At 37.1% G+C, this 23710-nt stretch overlaps 1 protein-coding gene across 2 annotated transcripts in view; it reads left to right on the plus strand.

The window, feature by feature from the left end:
* Positions 1-18052, plus strand: part of LOC127847892 (alpha-catulin-like) — a 75115-nt gene extending 57063 nt beyond the window's left edge. For both annotated transcript variants that reach the window (XM_052380115.1, XM_052380116.1), the window contains exons 12-17: positions 2809-2859; positions 4190-4314; positions 6273-6408; positions 13084-13206; positions 14194-14277; positions 17335-18052. In XM_052380115.1, the coding sequence (XP_052236075.1) occupies positions 2809-2859; positions 4190-4314; positions 6273-6408; positions 13084-13206; positions 14194-14277; positions 17335-17739 (924 nt within the window). In that variant the 3' untranslated portion in view covers positions 17740-18052. The remainder of the gene's footprint in view (positions 1-2808; positions 2860-4189; positions 4315-6272; positions 6409-13083; positions 13207-14193; positions 14278-17334) is intronic.
* Positions 18053-23710: the final 5658 nt, after the last annotated feature.

Raw genomic sequence — 23710 nt, forward strand, 5'->3', positions numbered from 1 at the left:
CGCCGGTTGGATTGGACAAAATTCAAGGGAAGTAATAAGCTTTAAAGGGAGATGATTTCTATACCTGTCAAATGATAACTAGCAATTTTATTTAAAAGTGGCGCAATAGGGGGCATTGTGTTTCTGACAAACACATCTCTTGATATAATTATCAATTCTTACCTGTTCTAATTTGTGAATGCTAGTTTTCATGAAATACCAGTGGTCTTATGTCCATACATACATGATGAACTCTGGCTATGATCTCTTTGATAAACCACAGGCCTAGGTTGTCAGTGATGTCTGACTTGGTCATTTTTGACTGTCTACAGACCTCCTCCCCCCCCTCCCCCCCCCCCCCCCCCCCCCCCCCCCCGGTTGGATTGGACAAAATCAAAGGGAAGTAATAAAGCTTTAAAGGGAGATGATGCCTATATCTGCCAAATGATAAATATCAATTTTATTTCAAAGTGGCGCAGTAGAGGGCATTGTGTTTCTGACAAAGACATCTATTGTTGGGTCACTAGGTCAAAGGTTAAGGTCACTGTGACCTCTAAAAAAAATAATTTTGACAAGCTTAATTTTCGCAGCGGACAGTGGCACCTGTTATGCGGTGCTCTTGTTATTTTACATGACGGTCCTTTGGGGCACTTGTCACATCATCTGATATGCTTTATGTGTGCTAAAAAGCTTTTTGTAAGATGACTAAGTTTGCTTTTAAATTCTTCCGTCATATTTTGTTGTTGTCTGTTTTTGCTGTGTTGTAAAATATTTAAACTCTATCTAGAACTCTAGTAGAAGACAGTTTTATTTGCAATAATTGCAATAATTGCATTATTTAACTCATTTACAATCCAGCTGTGTATCAAAACAAAAAAATCTGCAGTGTAATTTTATTAGCGGGGCTGTTTTTGGAGAAAACCCGAGCTATTGTCAAAGCCTGCTCGTCGTCCGCTGTCGGCCGTCCGACGTCCACGTCGTGCTAAAACCTTAACATTGGCTCTAAAATCAAAGTGCTTCCACCTACAACTTTGAAACTTCATTTGTAGATGCACCTTGATGAGTTCTTCACGTCACACCCATTTTGGGTGACTAGGTCAAGGTCACTGTGACTTCTAATATAAAACTTAAACAAAAACCTTAACATTGCCTCTAAAATCAAAGTGCTTCCACCTACAACTTTGAAACTTCATATGTAGATGCACCTTGATGAGTTCTACACGCCACACCCATTTTGGGTCACAAAGTCAAAGGTCAAGGTCACTGTGACCTCTAAAATAAAAACAAAAAAATTCTGGCAAGCTTTCGCAGCCGAGCGAGGCGCCCGTTATGCGGTGCTCTTGTTTATTATTAATATAGCTTGGTTTGCCTGTTTTAAATACTTTTGAATGGTTCTCACTTGCATTCTTATCCACAGTATAGGCACATGTATTGTTATTATTTTGTTTGTGACCAAACTATGTACAGTTTGAGTTATCTAGCAGTTGAAGCTCTGCATCTCACTGTATATTTAATGTTTATTGTTGTGATTATTTTTATCCCCCCTTTCGAAGACAAGGGGGCATATAGTGATGGGACTGTCCGTCTGTCTGTCTGTCTGTCTGTCTGTCCTTCTTTCCGTCACACTTTGCGTTTAGGTTTCGAAAAATGCTCATAACTTCTATGTCCCTTGAGATATGACCTTCATATTTGGTATGCATGTGTATATGGACAAGGCCTTTCCATACGCACACATTTTTTTACCCTTGTGACCTTGACCTTAAACTTATTTTAGGTTTCGAAATCTGCGTTTTAGGTTTCAAAAAATGCTCATAACTTCTATGTCCCTTGAGATATAACCTTCATATTTGGTATGCATGTGTATATGGACAAGGCCTTTCCATTTGCACACAATTTTTTACCCCTGTGACCTTGACCTTGAACTTAGGCTCCGCGGTTAGGTTTCGAAATCTTTGTTTAGGTTTCGAAAAATGCTCATAACTTCTATGTTCCTTGAGATATAACCTTCATATTTGGTATGCATGTGTATATGGACAAGGCCTTTCCATACGCACACAAATTTTGACCCCTGTGACCTTGACCTTGAACTTATGGTCCGCATTTAGGTTTCGAAATCTGCGTTTAGGTTTTGAAAAATGCTCATAACTTCTATGTCCCTTAAGATATAACCTTCATATTTGGTATGCATGTGTATATAGACAAGGCCTTTCCATACACACACAAATTTTGACCCCTGTGACCTTGACCTTGAACTAAGGGTCCGCGTTTAGGTTTCGAAATCTGCGTTTAGGTTTTGAAAAAAGCTCTTAACTTCTATCAAGCGTTTATAGGGGGCATAAGTCATCCTATGGTGACAGCTCTTGTTTCAAGAAAAAAACACACAGCATTTTCCAATATCTTTATTAAGATTTTTCAGAAAATCAGATGGTAAAAATACTGTTATTGATAAAATTACACATTTAGACATGCTTATTATAGAGAAATTTGTCTCATTTGTAAGAGTAAACTCCTGTTTTCTTCAATGTTTGCTAGCTGTTGCTTCAAACTTGTCCACTCCTTCTAATTGTTTAAATTATGAAATAGTGGGTAAAGCAAGCATCTGTAATTTTCTGTTGAAATAAGTCAAGTCAACAGTTTTAATGTTGAAATATTGAGCAGTGCATGATATATTTCTATGTTATTTGTACTTATTTGTAATGGCAGTAAATTTAAGTAAAACATTGATTAAGTTGTCTTCAAGCCATTATATTGTTTCATATTTTGTTCTGTTTAGTTTGTATTAGAACATTTTCTTACAAGCTTGTTATTTCTTAAATTTTTGTTTTGCAGAAACATGGCACAACATCCAAACTGGCCAGACCAGCAAAATTAGATGCAGAGGTTGGAATTTTATTTGCTTGTAATTTTTCTTGTTTTGGATCATTTAGCAAATTTTTAGTTATTTTTTGCTTAAAAAAACTTTTGAAGTTGATTTGAAGGCAAACTAGATGTTTAAAAGAAGTTGTAACATTTAATTTATTTTCTCAATCTGGAAATTGTAAATATGTGTTCTATAAAAAGTTTGTTTTGATATTAAGATGACTGGTATCTCAATTAGTATATTTGAGTTAATTGCATTGAACTGCCCTTGTTTTATAGACATATTTTATAAAATCAATACACCAGTATACTGTGTATATAAATAATATATATAGAGGATGTTTGTTGGATTTGGTGGAATATTGATTTTAATTCACGAGTGATCATAGAAAATATATCTTTACTATGATCACAAGTGAATTACAATCAATATTCAACTTAATCCAACAAATTTTCTTTTTATTTTATTCTTTTTTTCACCGTTTATATACATTGATAAAGAGTTTAACTAAAGAATTTTGCTGGGATAATGACGTCATTTCGTAAAAAAAAAGACGTCATTTCACAGTAAACAGTGAAAATTATCGATAATTTTCACTTTTAATTTTCAATATTTGAAACAGTGAAATTATCAGTTTTAATTCACTGATATTTCTCTATAAACCACCGGAAAGCATAGAATAAATATATATAAATATCATAATATATATACATCAGCACATCATACTTTAGCATGTGTGCTAGATAAGTGGTCATCAATAACAAACCCTTCAGAGCCCATATCTACAAAGCTCTTAAGGCAAATCTTACCAGTAGCATAAAATAAATATATATAAATATCATTATATATATATACATCAGCACATCATACTTTAGCATGTGTGTTAGATAAGTGGTCATCAATAACAAACCCTTCAGGGCCCATATCTACAAAGCTCTTAAGGCAAATCTTACCGGTAACTTAAGTTAGACTTAAGTGAACATTTGGAATTCCATTTCTACAGTGAACTCTTAATGTTGTGCACTCAAATCTGGTAAAGGCAGCAGGGTATTTTGAATCTTAAACAGCATAATAGCATTAAAAACAAAATTGAAGTTCAATTTAATCAAGTATGGACTTGAGGAAATTTTCAATTTTAAGGAATTTACTTAAGTTTTCACTGTGAAGCTTTGTTGATACGACCCCAGGGCTGGTTGTATAGTTAATTCCTCTGGGTACTCCTTGCCTTGCCAAATATCAAGAACGTACCGAAATTGAAAAAATTAACAATAATGATAATAAATGGCTGGACACATGAGGCTAAGAAACAATATTTGGCCCACCTTTTTATACGTTTTTTACACCATTTAGGAGCAAGCAAAGATCGCAAAGTTGGGCCTGGAAATGAAGCTGATCACATCTGAGATGGATGCAGAGACTGACAAGTGGGAGGAGCCTAATAACGACATTGTCAAGAGAGCAAAGAACATGTCCAGGTAAGTGTTGTTCTGTGAGAGATGGATGGAGAGACTGACCAGTGGGAGGAGCCTAATAACGATATTGTGTAGAGAGCAAAGAACACGTCCTGGTAAGTGGGGTTCTGTGAGAGATAGATGGAGAGACTGACCAGTGGGAGAAGCCTAATAACGACATTGTCAAGAGAGCGAAGAACATGTCCAGGTAAGTGGGGTTCTGTGAGAGATGGATGGAGAGACTGACAAGTGGGAGGAGCCTAATAAGGACATTGTGAAGAGAGCAAAAAACATGTCCAGGTAAGTGGGGTTCTCTGAGAGATGGATGGAGAGACTGACCAGTGGGAGGAGCCTAATAACAACATTGTCAAGAGAGGGAAGAACATGTCCAGGTAAGTGGGGTTCTGTGAGAGATGGATGGAGAGACTGACCAGTGGGAGGAGCCTAATAACGACATTGTCAAGAGAGCGAAGAACATGTCCAGGTAAGTGTGGTTCTGTGAGAGATGGATGGAGAGACTGACCAGTGGGAGGAGCCTAATAACGACATTGTCAAGAGAGCGAAGAACATGTCCAGGTAAGTGTTGTTCTGTGAGAGATGGATGGAGAGACTGACCAGTGGGAGGAGCCTAATAACGACATTGTCAAGAGAGGGAAGAACATGTCCAGGTAAGTGGGGTTCTGTGAGAGATGGATGGAGAGACTGACCAGTGGGAGGAGCCTAATAACGACATGGTGAAGAGAGCAAAGAACATGTACAGGTAAGTTGGGTTCTGTGAGAGATGGATGGAGAGACTGACAAGTGGGAGGAGCCTAATAACGACATGGTGAAGAGAGCAAAGAACATGTCCAGGTAAGTTGGGTTCTGTGAGAGATGGATGGAGAGACTGACAAGTGGGAGGAGTCTTATAACGACATTGTGAAGAGAGCAAAGAACATGTCCAGGTAAGTGTGGTTCTGTGAGAGATGGATGGAGAGACTGACAAGTGGGAGGAGCCTAATAACGACATTGTGAAGAGAGCAAAGAACATGTCCAGGTAAGTGGGGTTCTGTGAGAGATGGATGGAGAGACTTACCAGTGGGAGGAGCCTAATAACGACATTGTGAAGAGAGCAAAGAACATGTCCAGGTTAGTGGGGTTCTGTGAGAGATGGAAAGGTTGGGGTTATTCTTCATGGAGCTGTTTTAAAGAATTTGTTTTACATTAAGTGATTGAATGCCATTGAAATAAATATAGAAACAGTTAAATGGACCTTTTCCCGTTTTGATAAATTGACAAAATTGCAAAAAATTGTTAAAGATTTGCAAATTTTGGTTGTAGTTATGTTTTTTGCAAGGAAATAGTAAAACTGGACATTCACCATGCTCTAAAATATCCATGATATTCATCTGTTGACCATTTAAAAACCTGAAAATTATATCGCATTACAAACGCGAAACGATTGTTTAATTTGGAAAGTTCTGTTTATCCTTATATTTTGTGACATTACAAAGTATAAAATGCATGCACCCCTTGTCGGAACATATGGCCAAGTGGTTTAAGCAGTTGAATTTTACTCCAAGGGTCATTGGTCCGAGCCCTGGTGTGGATGAAAAAAAAAAATTCTGTCATTTTATTTAAGTTTTAAACTGGAACTTTTTAGTTCTGATGTAAATATTTGCAATTAAAAACATGTAAAAAGCATTATAAACATTCCAAAATCAGTAAAAAGTTCCCTTTAAGGGCATTTTGTGTGAAACTTTGATTGAAGGCATTTTTTAACTCAAAATTTCCTTAAATCACATTCTTTTGTTAAGGTCTTATAGTGAAAAATATATGGAATTATACAAGTCATAAATATGATTTTTAAATCACAAGTTATTGTTTCAGTTTAGAAAATATAAAAGTAGGACTAAATTTGATGAATTTCATAATTTGAACAGTAAATGAACATTTGTACAAAAAAGCAGCCAGTTTAGCCTCAGATTTCACAATTTTTTCAGCATGGCATTTTCCATGTATTTGTTCACACGTGGAGAGGGGCCACTGAAGACTACACAGGACCTGTTTGTGCAGGCTGAGTACTTCGCAGAGGAGGGAAAGAAGCTGTACAGGACTGTCAGAGACTTCTCCAATAAGGTGAGGTGTAACCTATACAGGACTGTCAGAGACTTCTCCAATAAGGTGATGTGTAACCTAAGCGACATGACCTCCAAAAATGGTGAAGTGTAGCCCTGAATACGAAATGATCAATTGGATGTTTAAAAAAATCTAAATTGTATTTATGTTGAATAGTTAATTCTCAATAATAAGTATTGAAAAATAACATTGATACTTGCTATCATTGAAGGTTGCAAATTTGTTAGAAACATTATATGTCCTAAAATTCATGTAGCCTGCAACACAGTATTCTCACGGTACTATTCCGGATTTTTAGCTGGGCTGTTTTCGGAGAAAACCCGAGGTATTGTCATAGCCAGCTCGCTGTCTGGCGTCCGCCGTCTGCCGTCCTCGTCGTGCTAAAACCTTGACATTTGTCTCTAAAATCAAAGTGCTTCCACCTACAACTTTGAAACTTCATATGTAGGTGCACCTTGATGAGTCCTACATGCCACACCCATTTTGGGGGTCAAAGGTCAAGGTCACTGTGACCTTAAAAAAAATAAAAAATTCTTACAATCTTTCTTTTATTCAAAACTGCACCCGCAGCCGATCGTTGGCACCCGTTATGCGGTGCTCTTGTGGTAATTTGTACAGGCTGGTATACCGCCTTTGGGTGTCAACCTAAATGATGAGAAAAGACTACTATTGCATCATTAAATGTCACAATTTTAGCAGTGGAGTCAGTAAATGTTCTTTAAAAAAAATGAACATAACACAAATTACCAAAAGGACTCATATTTAAAGAAAGACTGGGCAAGAGCAAAAAGCCTAAAAAATTGGATTTAAACACCTATTTCACACCTGTTTGGACCATTTCGAAGTTGATGTCGAGCGAAACAAACTTCTTACTGAGAATTTGCATCAGCCAAGAGTTTTTACAATAGTATGAAAGAAAGCATGGTAAATTATTACAACCCCTTCCCGACTTTAAAAAACTTGTCTGTCCTCAATCATGACGCATTTTAACATGAATTCGAGCAGACAGTTGTTTATATTCCTGGGGTGGTATTCCAGAAACATCTTAATTTATTTTTTAAATAATTTTACTAAAGTTCAACATTAAAATGTTTTGTATTTCTTTACTAGATAAGGAATCACATGTTTCGTTTGGTATTCCTAAAATAAATGTGACATAATGATGTCATTTTGATGTAATTCTTGATGCCAAACTATTGCAATAGGAAATGAAACACTTAAGAAAACTTCCCAATTTAAGGATAAGAATAAAATTTAACTTAAGATGCTTCTGGAATACGACCCCTGAACATGTACAGTTGAGAGTAGCACATTATTTTCCCTTTAATAATTAACAGTTTTCAAGTCTTAGTGGACAGTGAACTGCATTATTTAAAGCTTTAAACATAAGTGGGTTCATGTATTTCCACCGCAAAGTTTTTCAATTTTGAACAAACCTCTTTCGTTTGGGTGGCCATTAGAATGTTGGTTGATTTTAAGATTCGAATGAATACAGTAGGGTTTATTAAACAATAAACAAGTTGTTTACTGGTAAAGACCCCTTAAACTAGGTATGAAACAATTACAGGATTTTTACAAGGTTGTGTCGGAACTATAAATGGTGGTATTAATACATACCGCTCATTTTGAGCATTATCCCCATTTCCCTCAATGATTTCTACCATATCTAAGCTATTTCTTCATTTTAGCTCACCTGTCACGAAGTGACATGGTGAGCTTATGTGACCGTGTGATGTCTGGCGTCCGTTGTGCGTGCGTGTGTGCATGTGTCCGTCAACAATTTGTTTGTGTAGACAGTAGAGATCACAGTTTTCATCCAATCTTTATGAAATTTGGTCAGAATATTTATCTTGATGAAATCTGGGTTGGGATTGTATTTGGGTCATCTGGGGTCAAAAACTAGGTCACTAGGTCAAATAATAGAAAAACCTTGTGTAGACAATAGAGCTATAGAGAAACCTTGTAAACACTCTAGAAGTCACAATTTTTGCCCAATCACCATGAAAGTTGGTCAAAACATTGGTTTTATTGATTTCTCGGACGAGTTCAAAAATGGTCCAGATCGGTGAAAAAACATGGCCGCCAGTGGGCGGAGCATTTTTCTCTATATGTATATAGTGAAAACATGGGAACACTCTAGAAGTCACATTTTTGGCCTAATTTTCATTCGTTTATAACTTTTGTTTCCTAGATACGGGAGTTAAGTTTGAAAATGGTTCCGGTCCGTTGAAAAACATGGTTGCCAGGGGGACGGGGCAGTTTTCCTTACTTTTATATAGTAAAAAGGCTTTTAAACAATCATGAATTAAGGTCATGTAACATGCGAGACAACTCTTCTTAATATTGCATTTTAGTTTACAGTAGTTACTCCCCTTTGATCATTAATGTTTTCCTAATAATACATTGTAGTTGTGAGTATCATTAATGTGTTAATTGTTATTCGAAGTTGAATGTTGTTTTTTTCGCTCAACTGATTGCTCAGGTGAGCTTTTGTGAACGGTTTTTGTCCGTCGCTCCGTCCGTCGTCCGTCCTTCCACATATTTCGTAAACACTCTAGAGGCCACATTTATTGTCCGATCTTCATGAAACTTGGTCAGAAGATTTGTCCCAATGATATCTCGATTGAGTTCGAAACTGGGTCATGCTGGGTCAAAAACAAGGTCACTAGGTCGAAAAAAAAAAGCTTGTCAACACTGTTGAAGTCACATTTCATGCCCAATCTTCATGTATCTTTGTCAAAATGTTTGTCTTAATGATATGTTGGTTGAGTTCAAAAGTGGTTCTGGTCTGTTGAAAAACATGGCCACCAGTGGGCAGGGCAGTTTTCCTTATATGGCTATAGAGAAACCTTGTAAACACTCTAGAAGTCACAATTTTGGCCCAACCATCATGAAAGTTAATCAAAACATTGGTTTTATTGATATGTCGGTCGAGTTCGAAAATGGTCCAGATCGGTGAAAAAACATGGCAGCCAGTGGGCGGGGCATTTTTAGCTCACCTGAGCACAACGTGCTCATGGTGAGCTTTTGTGATCGCTTTTCGTCCGTCGTCCGTCGTGGGTCGTCAACATTTTGCGTTGTGAACACTCTAGAGGCCACATTTATTGTCTGATCTTCATGAAATTTGGTCAGAACATTTGTCCCATTGATACCTAGACTGAGTTCGAAACTGGGTCATGCTGGGTAATAAACTAGGTCACTAGGTCAAAAAAAAGAAAAACCTTGTGAACACTGTAGAATTCACCTTTGATGCCCAATCTTCTTGTAACTTTGTCAAAATGTTTGTCTAAATGATTTATTGGTTGAGTTCAAAAATGGTTCCGGTCCGTTAAAAAATATGGCCGCCACGGGGCGGAGCAGTATTCCTTATATGGCTATAGAGAAACCTTGTGAACACTCTAGAAGTTACAATTTTTGCCCAATCATCATGAAACTTGGTCAAAACATTGGTTTCATTTATATCTTTGGACGAGTTGGAATGGTCCAGATCGGTGAAAAAACATGGCCGCCAGGGGGCGGGGCAGTTTTCCTTATATGGCTATAGTAAACCTTGTTAACACTCTAGAGGCCACATTTATTGTCCAATCTTCATGAAATTTGGTTGGAAGATTGGTCTCAATGATATCTTGAATGAGTTCGAAAATGGTTACGGTTGCTTGAAAAACATTGCTGCCAAGGAGCGGTGCATTTTTATCTCCCCCACTATAGTATTGTTTTTGCCCTGTCTGTTGGTCTGTTGGTTGGTTGGTTTGCGCTAACTTTAACATTTGCAATAAATTTTGCAATATTGAAGATAGCAACTTGATATTTGGCATGCATATGTATCTCATGCAGCTGCACATTTTGAGTAGTGAAAGGTCAAGGTCAAGGTCATCCTTCAAGGTCAAAGGTCAAATATATGGGTCAAAATCGCTCATTTAATGTACACTTTTGCAGTATTTCAATTTTCAAGATAGCAACTTGATATTTGGCATGCATGTGTATCTCATGGAGCTGCACATTTTGAGTGGTGAAAGGTCAAGGTCAAGGTCATCCTTCAAGATCAGAGGTCATATATATGTGGCCAAAATCGCTCATTTTATGAGTACTTTTGCAATATTGAAGATAGCAACTTGATATTTGGCATGCATGTGTATCTCATGGAGCTGCTTATTTTGAGAAGATAGCAACTTGATATTTGGCATGCATGTGTATCTCATGGAGCTGCACATTTTGAGTGGTGAAAGGTCAAGGTCAAGGTCATCCTTCAAGGTCAGAGGTCAAATATATGTGACCCAAATCGCTTATTTTATGAATACTTTTGCAATATTGAAGATAGCATCTAATAAATTACCACACCCCACATTATACCCCCAGTCATCCCCCACCCCCACAAACCCCCCCCACCCCCACCCCCCAAAATTTGTTTTTATTTTAAACATCTAATAAATTACCACACCCCACATTATACCACCCTCCCACCCCCACCCCCCCCTACACCTCCCAATTTTTTTTTTTTGAAACATCTAATAAATTTCCACACCCAACATTATACCCCCCTCTCACTCCCCCCTACCCCTCAACCCCCCAACCCCCCCCCCTCAAAAAAAATAAAATAAATAATTTTTAAACATCTTATAAATTACCACACCCCACATTATACCCCCCTCACTCCCCCCTACTAAGGGTATCACGTTTACAGATTTTTCTTAACGTTTAAACGAAATTAAATAAACGAAACATTACAGTTTAAATGGTATCCCTATGTCCGTTTGAAAAGCATCAGTGCCATCGCATCTCCAAACTGAAAGTAGCAATTATTTCCGGAAGTCATATTTAGTGCATATCCCATTCGCGCAATGACGTCATATTAAAACCAACCAATGTTTTACTTTACACCATGTACATCAAAAGATGCATACTTCAATTAAGGTAAAAATATTCCTAGACGGAGATTGTTCGCCATATCTCTTGAAATGAATGCCGATGAAGAAACGTCGGAAAAATTTCCTCATGCACTTCATGCCGACGCGCATCGAATGGTCAAGACGATTCGGGTCATGCTCATGCAACTAAAGGCGGGAATTTCGTGATGAAGCGCATTAAATATTCAAGACGTCTAGTCCGTACATGGTGTATTGTTATGTTTACGGTATTGTGAATAAGGGGCATGTGGTGCACGTGATACAAATAGTTTTTAATACGAGTCTTTTTCAGCAGCTGTTAACAAGCTTTGCAACGTCGTAACATTATGAACTTAACTGATTTATATTGAAATTGACTGTCGTTTAAACGTTTACAGTTTTTGTAAACGTTTTTGACCAAAACACAAAACGCGACCGTTTAAACTTGATACTCTACCCCTACCACCCCCCCCCCCAAATTTTTTTTTTAAACATCTAATAAATTAACCACAACCCACATTATACCCCCCTCTCACCCCCCTACCTTACCCCCCCCCCATTTTTTTCCAACATCTAATAAATTACCACAACCCCACATTATACCCCCTCTCACCCCCTACCCCCCATTTTTTTTTTTTAAAACATCTAATGAATTACCACACCCCAAATTATAACCCCCCTCTCACTTCCCCCTACCCCCAACCCCCCCCCCCCAATTTTTTTAAACATCTAATAAATTACCACACACCACATTTTACCCTGCTCTCGCCCTCCTGCCCCCCCCCCCCCCCCCCCAATTTTTTGTAATTTTATTTATTTTTTTTTATTTTTAAAAGATCGTCTAATAAATTATTGAATATGAACAATTTCCCCATGATGGCTTATGTTATACTGTCAAGCACTCGAATATTCGAGCGCGCTGTCCTCTGACAGCTCTAGTTAGGTCACAAGGTCAAAGGTCAAGGTCGCAGTGATTCAAAATAGTAAAATGGTTTCCGGATGATAACTCAAGAATGCTTACGCCTAGGATCATGAAACTTCTTAAGGTACATTGATCATGACTGGCAGATGACCCCTATTAATTTTCAGGTCTCTAGGTCAAAGGTCAAGGTCACAGTGACTCGAATGAGTACAATTGTGTCCGGATGATATCTTACATTAGGTCAAAGGTCAAGGTCACAGTGACAAAAAACGTATTCACACAATGGCTGCCACTACAACTGACAGCCCATATGGGTAGCATGCATGTTTTACAAACAGCCCTTGTTGGTATTTGAGTCTACTTAATGACTTATTAAGATGCGCAGTAGAGGGCATTGCGTTTCTCAAACACTCTTGTTACATCAGGTATTGCTGCAATAAATATGATTGGTAGCACTAACATTAAATGAAACATAAATAAACGAAGATTTGACAAACAATGTTACAATTTATTTAATTGATATCATTTTAAATAATTTGAATTTAAGACACAAACATTTATAAATCTCTTTGTAATTTTCAGACTTTGTGCCAATTTTGTCTTAAAAAATCAAGTAAAGTTGACAAATCAAAATATGATTTAAAATTGACCAGGCCCCGTGCTCACAAAACGATTTTGCAATCGAAAATAATTAAAAAATAAAATATGTAAGCAAACCGAACAATTTTGACAATAATAATAATTCCTGACCCAAGCACGGGCAAACAGACATACGCAATAAAAAGTAAGTGAAGAAGTTGAATGGTAGATTTCATTTTAAGATGGATGTTTATTAGATGTCAGCGTCAAATGTATTCTCGTGCCCCCCAGGTGCCTATGTGTCCACAGAAGGATGAGCTGCTGACCTACGCTGACCGCATACCGACCTGCTGTCAGAACCTGCTGACCACTCTCAAGGCATCCACGTATGGCAAATCTGCCACCTTCAACAAGGTAAGCAGGGGTAGGATTTCTCCTCCTTTCAATGTCAAATTATTTTACAAATAGTTATGATCTTTTCTCGATCTACAGTCAAATGAAGAGTTTAGTTGAACCATGTAAAGGGGGTAGAGCATTTTGCTCCAGTTATGTGGTTCCTAAATCACACAGCAGGTAGAATACAAATGTATGGCATCAGTGTTATTCGTCCATTTGTTTTTAACCAGGTTTTCCGAAGGAATTAACTAGGTTTTCCTAAGAAAAACTTGTTATTAGATTGGCGAATGTCGGCTGGCGGGTGGGTTGGTGGTCTGGCGGGCAGGCGGAACAAGCTTGTTCGGGCCATAACTTTTTCGTTCATAGTGAGATTTTAAAATCATTTGGCACATTTGTTCACCATCATTGGACGGTGTGTCGCGCGAAAGAATTACATCGATATCTCCAAGGTCAAGGTCACACTTTAAGTTCAAAGGTCAAAAATGGCCATAAATGAGCATGTCCGGGCCATAACTATGTCTTTCATTGTGAGAGTTTAAAATCATTTGGCACATTTGTTCACCATCATTAGACGGTGTGTCGCTCAAAGAATTACGTCAATATATCCAAGGTCAAGGTCACCACGACTGAAAAGAGATTGATTTTCAAACAAGGGGGGTAACAATGAACAATCATTAACAATGCACATTTTGAGTCGTCTCCCTTTATCAGACTTTTTTGTTCAAATTGAAATCAAGGTCGCCACGAGTAAACAAAGATTGAATTTGAAACAACAGGGTAACAATGCACATTTTGAATTGTCTCCCTTTATCAGACTTGTTTTTTAATTGAAAACCTGGTTTTGTGACAAGTTTGTCCCTTGTTTCTTCATTCTTTTGTGTTGTTCATGATGCTTTATTGTTTGTTATTTTGTGTTATTTTATACCATAGTTCTTCAAAAAGTTATTGCATCATGCGTTTTTGTTTGTTTTCATGCCATACATGTAAAGTATTCCTGTGTTTCAGGTTGATGGGGCTATACAGGAAACCAAGAATCTCATGAACGCCATAGCCAAGGTGGTCACCGTCTGCTTCATATGTGCAACAAAGGTACTGTAAATCTATTTGCTAGGCCTACTCAAGCAAATATATAACAAAATGGTATCCAATATGTAAATGAGATACATAGGTTTCACATAGTTTTTGGTTTTCCATCTCCTACGTGACATGTCTTCTGATGAATCTAATGAACCCCGATAGCCATGGTCATCACTTTCCTATGTGATACAAAGGTACTTAAAACCTATTTATTTAAGCTTGATTGCATCGAATGCCTTATGCTTACTAAAATGCTCTTGAGTCTGTTCCTTGGGTAGCACCAGTACTTGGTGTCTATCTAGGAGATCTAAAGAACAATCAGTTTGGATAGAACCTGTGACCTCGTGGTCACTAAGCGGACACTATTGATTGCTCCTCTGCAACCCAAATAGGACACAAGGCAAGGCCTACTTAAGCATCTATTGAAAGGGATATCAAATATGTAACTGTAAATGAGGTACATACATTTCATATCGATGGTCTCCATTTAAAATGCCGAACTTACAAAAACACAACTTTCCAGGAGGGCTATTTTCGTAACTATATGCAAAATGCAGAAGTTCAAAACTATTCGGCTTCGCATTTTAAAATAATATTCAGCTTCGCATTTTTGCATATTTTTATTTCCACAATGAAAGTTCGCCATTTTATCATATGGCCGGTTTGGCGTGTTCTGATTGGTTAGGCGGTTCGCTGTTTTCTGGGCATGTGCGCACTGATTTCCCGCCCTACACATTGCAAAAATCACTAAATGTCAAAAAATGTAGGTTCGGCATTTTGAATGGTGGACCATCGATATTTAACCCACATGCCTTCAGAATTTGAATGTGGCATTGTTGTTATTGATATGGTGACTGCCTTTGGACATGAAGGTCCAGGGTCCTATCCGCAGTTAAGATTAGAAGGATCTTTCCAATGACACTTCCTTTCAAGAAAAGGACTTCAAAGTGTCTTAAGAAGTTTGCATGCAAACTTTTCATTATGAATGAATAATTAAATTTTCCACAATTCCTTTAATTCAAATTTCAATGAACTGGCTAAATATGCAAATTAACATAGGAACAAGTAACTAGTTCAGCAAATATAACACTAAAGATATGCTGAACAACAAAAATTTAATATGGCACACCATTATTGGAAAGGGTTTATGTGGTAAGATAAGAAGCAAACTAAATCTTATCATTGGAAAGAACCTAAATTTAGTCATATTAAAAAAAATCTTATATGCTTGTCTCCAAATAGGTGCCCATTTGTAAGAAAATAACCAGTTATCAGGGTTTTTTCTGCCTATTTTGGGAAAAGGAGTCTGACCAAATTGGGAATTTTTTATCGACAGAATTGTCCATTTTGGGAATTTTTGCTTTGATGAAACGGCTCATTTTGGGAAAACATTGTGAATTTATCATGCTTTAATAAGTCAGTGGTTTCAACAAATTAACAAATAAATTTGTTTTTATACCCCCTTTCGAAGAGAAGGGGGCATATAGTGATCGGACTGTCCGTCTGTCTGTCCGTCTGTCTGTCCGTCTTTCCCTCACACTTTGTGTTTAGGTTTCGAAAAATGCTCATAACTTCTATGTCCCTTGAGATATAACCTTCATATTTGGTATGCATGTCTATATGGACAAGGCCTTTCCATACGCACACAATTTTTTACTCCTGTGACCTTGACCTTGAACTTAGGGTCCGCGTTTAGTTTCGAAATCTGCGTTTAGGTTTAAAAAAATGCTCAAACTTCTATGTTCAGTGTTTTTTCACCATTTTGGGAATGGGGCCGGGTCCCTTTGGATTGGGAAAATTTGCGGCGTTGTGACTAAGATTGGGAAATTAGTATTGTTGTTGTTTTGCTAACAAATGCTTCAAAATTGAGGATACAAGTGTGTCCAGTATTATATTACTAAGGTTGATCTAGATGGATGGGAGATGAACAAAATATTGATCTAAAAAAAAAAAAAAAAAAAAAAAAAATTTTTTTTTTTTGGTTCCATTTGGGAATTTTTAGCTCCCATTTGGGGAAAATATATACTTTTTTCCATTGGGAATGGGTCCGGTTACCGGACCCGATTTTGAATTAAAAAAAAACACTGAATTGTCCCTTGAGATATAACCTTCATATTTGGTATGCCTGTGTATATGGACAAGGCCTTTCCATACGCACACAAATATTTACTCCTGTGACCTTGACCTTGAACTTAGGGTCGAAATCTGCGTTTAGGTTTCGAAAAAAGCTCATAACTTCTATCAAGCGTTTATAGGGGGCATAAGTCATCCTATGGTGACAGCTCTTGTTATTTTGTTTTCTTTATATACATGTTTACACATGCAATATTGGACATGTTCAACGTTTATTCAAGTACTGCAATTTTGTTTTTCAGTTACAGTTACACTCTGAGATAAGAACTGTACAGTCAAAACCTTAAAGCCGATTTTTTTAACCAAAACAAACACTGGTTAGTCATACAAGTTACAGCATAATTTTTCGCTGCTTTCTGTTTTGAAAAGCATCACACAGCTCCTCCAATGTTTTGTCATTCAGGTCTAAACCTTCAATGCAGGTAAGAATCAGATGAGTAAGTTTGGTTTCTGTGAATGTGCTGCGTAATGGGGATCACAGCATGTTCATGGTGCTGAATCCTCGCTCAACCACAGCAGTGCTTGTTGTTATGATACACATCAGCTGGACGAGTTGGAACATTAATAATCTTATAATCATAAGTCTTTAGACAATCCTTTCTATAAAAAAAATCTTTTTTTTCGAAAATTGGGATTTTTTTTTTAAATTTTGGTTTGGGATCCGGTCCGTTTGCTTTGGGAATGCCTCTGTTTTCCGGAGGCGCAGACATTTCTGAAAACCCCCTGGTTATAAATGATGACCATGTTTAAATTAAGGCAAGTAGATTGGATTATCCTTGGTTATTTTGTTATTGTGAAAGCTTTAAGACTTTTGAAAAATTAAGACTTAATTACTATGTTCATGCCAGAAAGGAAAGAGAAATTTTTCTTTAAACTTTAAACACGGTTAATTTTTTAAATGGTTAAAATAAAAATACAATGAATTTCTATTTGCAGTTTGGCATAGACTACCGCCGTTCACCTGGAGGAACTATGGCATGGAGGGGTCAAAGGTCATTTGATAGGCACCCAAGGTCAAGCAGTGAAAGTGGGTCAAGGTCATTTGAAGGTCAAAGGTCATTTGAAACCCAAAAGGGACTGTACGACACACCAAGACCTTTTGACGGGAAAACCAGATCACTGGAGGGTCATTACAAGTCATGTGAGCCTGTCCGGTTGATGGATGGACAGGGTCAAAGGTCAAGTGAGATTTCTAGGTCGTATGAAGGTCACGGCGGAAGGTCACTGGATGTGAGAGGAGCGGCCAGTGACAGTGATTCCATGTATAGTTCTCACTCTGATTATTATATGAGATCCTCTTCAGATAAAATGTGTAGCAGCGGTGCAAGCTACGAAGCCTAGTCACTTAAAATTGGGGCCTTTAGTAGTTAAGCATTGTATAGCTTTATGATTGATATTTATTTAATACCTTCCCATCTGCAAATTAGAGTGTGTACTGGATTCACCATGGACATTGGTCTGTATGTCTCGCGAATGACACAAATTTGCCTGACTGAGAACTCTAATATTTTAGTCAGGTTCATTTAAAGAATTTAACTTGCATGTAAACAATGTTAAAAGTTCTGACCTGTATTGAACTTATTTACTTAAACTTTCAATAATAATTGAACTAATTTACGTAAAATTTCTATAACATAAACTTGTAGGAGTGAGATGGGTGTATTGTGTTAGATTATTATTATTTCGTCCAAAATATATGAAATATGGAGTAGATAAAAGGCAAAAAATTACATTTGCTATTGACAACTTTTGATATGTGCGTTTGGTGAATCTTAGATGCCTCATGCCATTGTTGGAGCAATTAACATATGTAAGACCACATGACTGGTTCAAGATAACATATGTAAGACCACATGACTGGTTCAAGATAACATATGTAAGACCACATGACTGGTTCAAGATAACATATGTAAGACCACATGACTGGTTCAAGATAACATATGTACGACCACATGACTGGTTCAAGACCACATGACTGGTTCAAGACCACATGACTGGTTCAAGAAAACATTTGTGAGACCACATGACTGGTTCAAGATAACATATGTAAGACCACATGACTGGTTCAAGATAACATATGTAAGACCATATGACTGGTTCAAGATAACATATGTAAGGCCACATGACTGGTTCAAGATAACATATGTTAGACCACGTGCTGGTTCAAGAAAACATATGAAAGACCACATGACTGGTTCAAGATAACATATGTAAGGCCAAATGACTGGTTCAAGATAACATATGTAGGAGCCCATGACTGGTTCAAGAAAACATGTGAGACCACACGACTGGTTCAAGATAACATATTTACGACCACATGACTGGTTCAAGAAAACATATGTGAGACCACATGACTGGTTCAAGATAACATATGTAACACCCGATGACTGGTTCAAGACAGCATATGTAAGACCACATGACTGGTTCAAGATAAAATATGTAAGACCACATGACTGGTTCAAGATAACATATTTACCACATGACTGGTTCAAGAAAACATATGTGAGACTCGATGACTGGTTCAAGACAACATATGTAAGACCACATGACTGGTTCAAGATAAAATATGTAAGACCACATGGCTGGTTTAAGCTAACATATTTACCACATGACTGTTTCAAGATGACATATGTAAGACCACATGACTGGTTCAAGATGACATTTGTAAGGCCACATGACTGGTTCAAGATAACATATGTAAGACCACATGACTGGTTCAAGACAACATATGTTAGACCACATGACTGGTTCAAGATAACATATGTAAGACAACATGACTGGTTCAAGACAACATACATAAGGCCACATGACTGGTTCAACATAACATATATAAGACCACATGACTGGTTCAAGATAACATATGTAAGACCACGTGACTGGTTCAAGACAACATTTGTAAGACCACATGAATGGTTCAAGATAACATATGTGAGACCACATGACTGGTTCAAGATAACATATGTTACACTCAATGACTGGTTCAAGACAACATATGTAAGACCACATGACTGGTTCAAGATAAAATATGTAAGACCACATGGCTGGTTTAAGCTAACATATTTACCACATGACTGTTTCAAGATGACATATGTAAGACCACATGACTGGTTCAAGATGACATATGTAAGACCACATGACTGGTTCAAGATAACATATGTAAGACCACATGACTGGTTCAAGACAACATATGTTAGACCACATGACTGGTTCACGATAACATATGTAAGACAACATGACTGGTTCAGGACAACATACATAAGGCCACATGACTGGTTCAACATAACATATATAAGACCACATGACTGGTTCAAGATAACATATGTAAGACCACGTGATTGGTTCAAGACAACATTTGTAAGACCACATGACTGGTTCAAGATAACATATGTAAGACCAACTGACTGGTTCATGATAACATATACAAGACCACATGACTGGTTCAAGATAACATATATAAGACCACATGACTGGTTCAAGATAACAGATATAAGGCAACATGACTGGTTCAGGATAACATATGTTAGACCACATGACTGGTTCAAGATAACAGACTTTAAATGGCATGTATAATTATGTCTATTTTTGTTTAAGTTTCTTTTATTTTTTATTAGCTCGTCTATTTTTTGAAAAAAATAATGAGCTATTGTCATCACCTTGGCGTCGGCGTTCGGTTTAGTTTTGTGTTTAGGTCCACTTTTCTCATAAAGTATCAATGCTATTGCATTCAAACTTGGTACACTTACTTACTATCATGAGGGGACTGGGTAGGCAAAGTTAGATAACTCTGGCTTGCATTTTGACAGAATTGTGTGCCCTTTTTATACTTAGAAAATTGAAAATTTTGGTAAAGTTTTGTGTATAGGTCCATTTTATTCCTTAAGTATCAAAGCTATTGCTTTCATATTTGCAACACTTACTAACTATCATAAGGGGACTGTGCAGGCAAAGTTATGTAACTCTGACTGTCATTTTGACAGAATTATGTGCCCTTTTTATACTTAGAAAATTGAAAATTTGGTTAAGTTTTTTGTTTAGGTCCACTTTTTTCCTAAAGTATCAAAGCTATTGCTTGCATACTAGCAACACTTACTAACTATCGTAAGGGGACTGTGCAGGCAAAGTTATGTAACTCTGACTGGCATTTTGACAGAATTATGGGCCCTTTATACTTGACAATTTGGTTTAGTTTTGGATTTTGGTCCACTTTACCCCTAAAGTATCATAAATATTGCTTTCATACTTGGAACACTCGCAAACTATCATAAGGGGACAGTAAAGGACAAGTTGCATAACTCTGGTTGTCATTTTTACGGAATTATGGCCTTTTTTTGACTTAGTAACTGTGAATATATGGTTACATTTTGTGTTTAGATCCACTTTACCTCTAAAGTATCAAGGCTATTGCTTTCAAACTTCAAATACTTTATGCTATCATGAGGGTACTGTACCTGGCAAGTTGAATTTTACCTTGACCTTTGAATGACCTTGACTGTCAAGGTCAAATTATTAAATTTTGCTAAAATTGCAATAACTTCTTTATTTATGATTAGATTTGATCGATACTTTGACAAAACAACTCTTACCTGACATTCCACAATAGACTCCACCCAAACCATCCCCCACGCCCCCCCGAATTCCCCCCCCCCCCCCAATTTTTTTTTTAAAGATCATCTTATAAATGACCACCACACCCTCACACTATACACCCCCCACCCCCAAAAAATAATTTTTATTCCCCCGGTAGGGTGACATATAGCAGTTGAACTGTCCGTCAGTATGTCAGTCAGTCAGTCTGTCCATCCGTCCAAATAAAAACTTTAACATTGGCCATAACTTTTTCACTATTGAAGATAGCAACTTGATATTTGGCATGCATGTGTATCTCATGGAGCTGCAGATTTTGAGTGGTGAAAGGTCAAGGTCAAGGTCATGTCAGATGTCAAATTTATGGCCTCTGTCCGTCCGAAAACTTTAAAGGGATCTTTTCACGCTTTGGTAAATTGACAAAATGGAAAATAGTTGTTTCAGATTCGCAAATTTTCGTTTTTGTTATGATATTTGCGAGGAAACAGTAATACTGAACATTTACCATGGTCTAATATAGCCATTATATGCATCTTTTGACGATTTTGAAACCTAAAAATTATAAAGCGTTGCAACGCGAAACGATTGAATAATTTGGAGAGTTCTGTTTTTGTCGTTAAATTTTGTGAAACTACGAAGATTGCTTATATAAGGTATAAAATACGTCACATTGTGTAGCCGGCGGAATAGCTCAGTAGGCTAAAGCGTTTTTACTTCAGGACTCTGGCAGGACTCCAGGGGTCACTGGTTCGAAACCTGGTCCGGGCAATGTTCTTTTCCTTTTTTAAATTTTATTCTTGATTTTTTACTGGAGCTTTTACGATCCAATTTTTACATTTATCAATATAAAGCATTTAATGAATAAGTTAAAAAAATGCCAAAATCTGTGAAAAGGCCCCTTTAACATTGGCTATAACTTTTTCACTATTGAAGATAGCAACTTGATATTTGACATGCATGTGTATCTCATTGAGCTGAACATTTTGAGTGGTGAAAGGTGAAGGTCAAGGTCATCCTTCAAGGTCAAATGTCAAATATATGGCGTCTGTCCGTCCGAAAACTTTAACATTGGCCATATTTTTTTTTTTATATTGAAGATAGCAACTTGATATTTGGCATGCATGTGTATCTCATGAAGCTGCAGATTTTGAGTGGTGGACGTTCAAGGTCATCCTTCAAGGTCAAATGTTTTTTTTTTTTAATTCAAAGCGGCATTCTCATGAAGCTGCACAGTTTGAGTGGTGAAAGGTCAAGGTCATCCTTCAAGGTCAAGGTCATCCTTCAAGGTCAAAGGTAAAATAAAAAAAAAAATCAAAGCGGCGTTCTCATGAAGCTGCACATTTTGAGTGGTGGTATTCAAGGTCAAGGTCATTCTCTAAGGTCAAGGTCATCCTTCAAGGTCAAAAAAATAATAAATTCCAAATGGCGTTATCATGAAGCTGCACATTTTGAGTTGTGGAATGTCAAGGTCATCCTTCAAGGTCAAGGTCATCCTTCAAGGTCAAAGCTAAAAAAAGGAAAAAAATTAAAAGCGGCGTTCTCATGAAGCTGTACATTTTGAGTGGTGGAAGTTCAAGGTTAACCTTCAAGGTCAAGGTCATCCTTCAATGTCAAAGGTAAACAAAAAAAATTGAAGCGGCGTTCTTATGAAAAATAATTAATATTTCAAAGCGGCATTCACATAAAGCTGCACATTTTGAGTGGTGGAAGTTCAAGGTCAAGGTCATCCTTCAAGGTCAAAGGTAAAAAAAACATTTTTTTTTTCAAAGCTGCGCAATAGGGGGCATTGTGTTGTTGACGAACACATCTCTTGTTTTTTTCAAACATGGTTAAAAAACACAAATATTTATTGTTATTATTTTATTTTTGAAATACTGTCCAACCATCCCACCCAAGAATCCCCCCCCCCAAAAAAAATATAATTTTGCATTTTTTTTTGCATTTTTGGGAGATAATGTTATAAATGACCACCACCCCACACTATACACCCCTCTCCACTCCACCCCTCCCTCCTTTGTGATTGAAATTGAGATAGGTCCCTACACCTTTAAAAAGAAAAATAGATGAGCGGTCTGCACCCTCAAGGCGGTGCTCTTGTTTTAAGTTTCTGTTATAATGTTATGGTTAATACTCCATAGTGACTGTCGTTCGAAATTATTTAATGCATTTTTATTAAAAGTCCATCTGTAGATTTATCATTTGTAAAAAAAAGAAATAATGTATATTGGGATTGGACTTATTGTTGGCATAACATTCCGGAAGTAACTGGTTTGATCGTCACTTTTGGAGCATTCTCAGATCTTCTCTAAAATACGAAGTGTTGGTTTCTATCCCAGATACATTCTCTACCAGGTACATACTCTATCGGATACATACTCTACAGTGTCCCAATTAGCGGCTGTTGATGTTATACGCCATTAAAAAATGAGCTAAGACAATAAGCATAATAAGTTAAAACCATACTTAACTTAATTAAATATCATTACTAAACAAATATTAACTAAGTTATACAGTGCCTACTTTGTGTTGAGTAAAAGATGGCAAGATCGAAAAAAAAAAATTTATTTAAGAAAACAGTTTCTTTACAACTATAACAACATTAATAATGTGGCACTCTTTCACAGACTTTTCTTAAGTAAACACTTACTCCAATGTCTTTTTGAACCACATGGGGAGCATATAGTCGCCGCTTCGTCTGTCTGTGCGTGTGTCCGTCCGTGCAAAATTT

The sequence above is a fragment of the Dreissena polymorpha genome, chromosome 10 (assembly GCF_020536995.1).
Source record: "Dreissena polymorpha isolate Duluth1 chromosome 10, UMN_Dpol_1.0, whole genome shotgun sequence".
NCBI classification, from domain to species: Eukaryota; Metazoa; Mollusca; class Bivalvia; order Myida; family Dreissenidae; genus Dreissena; species Dreissena polymorpha.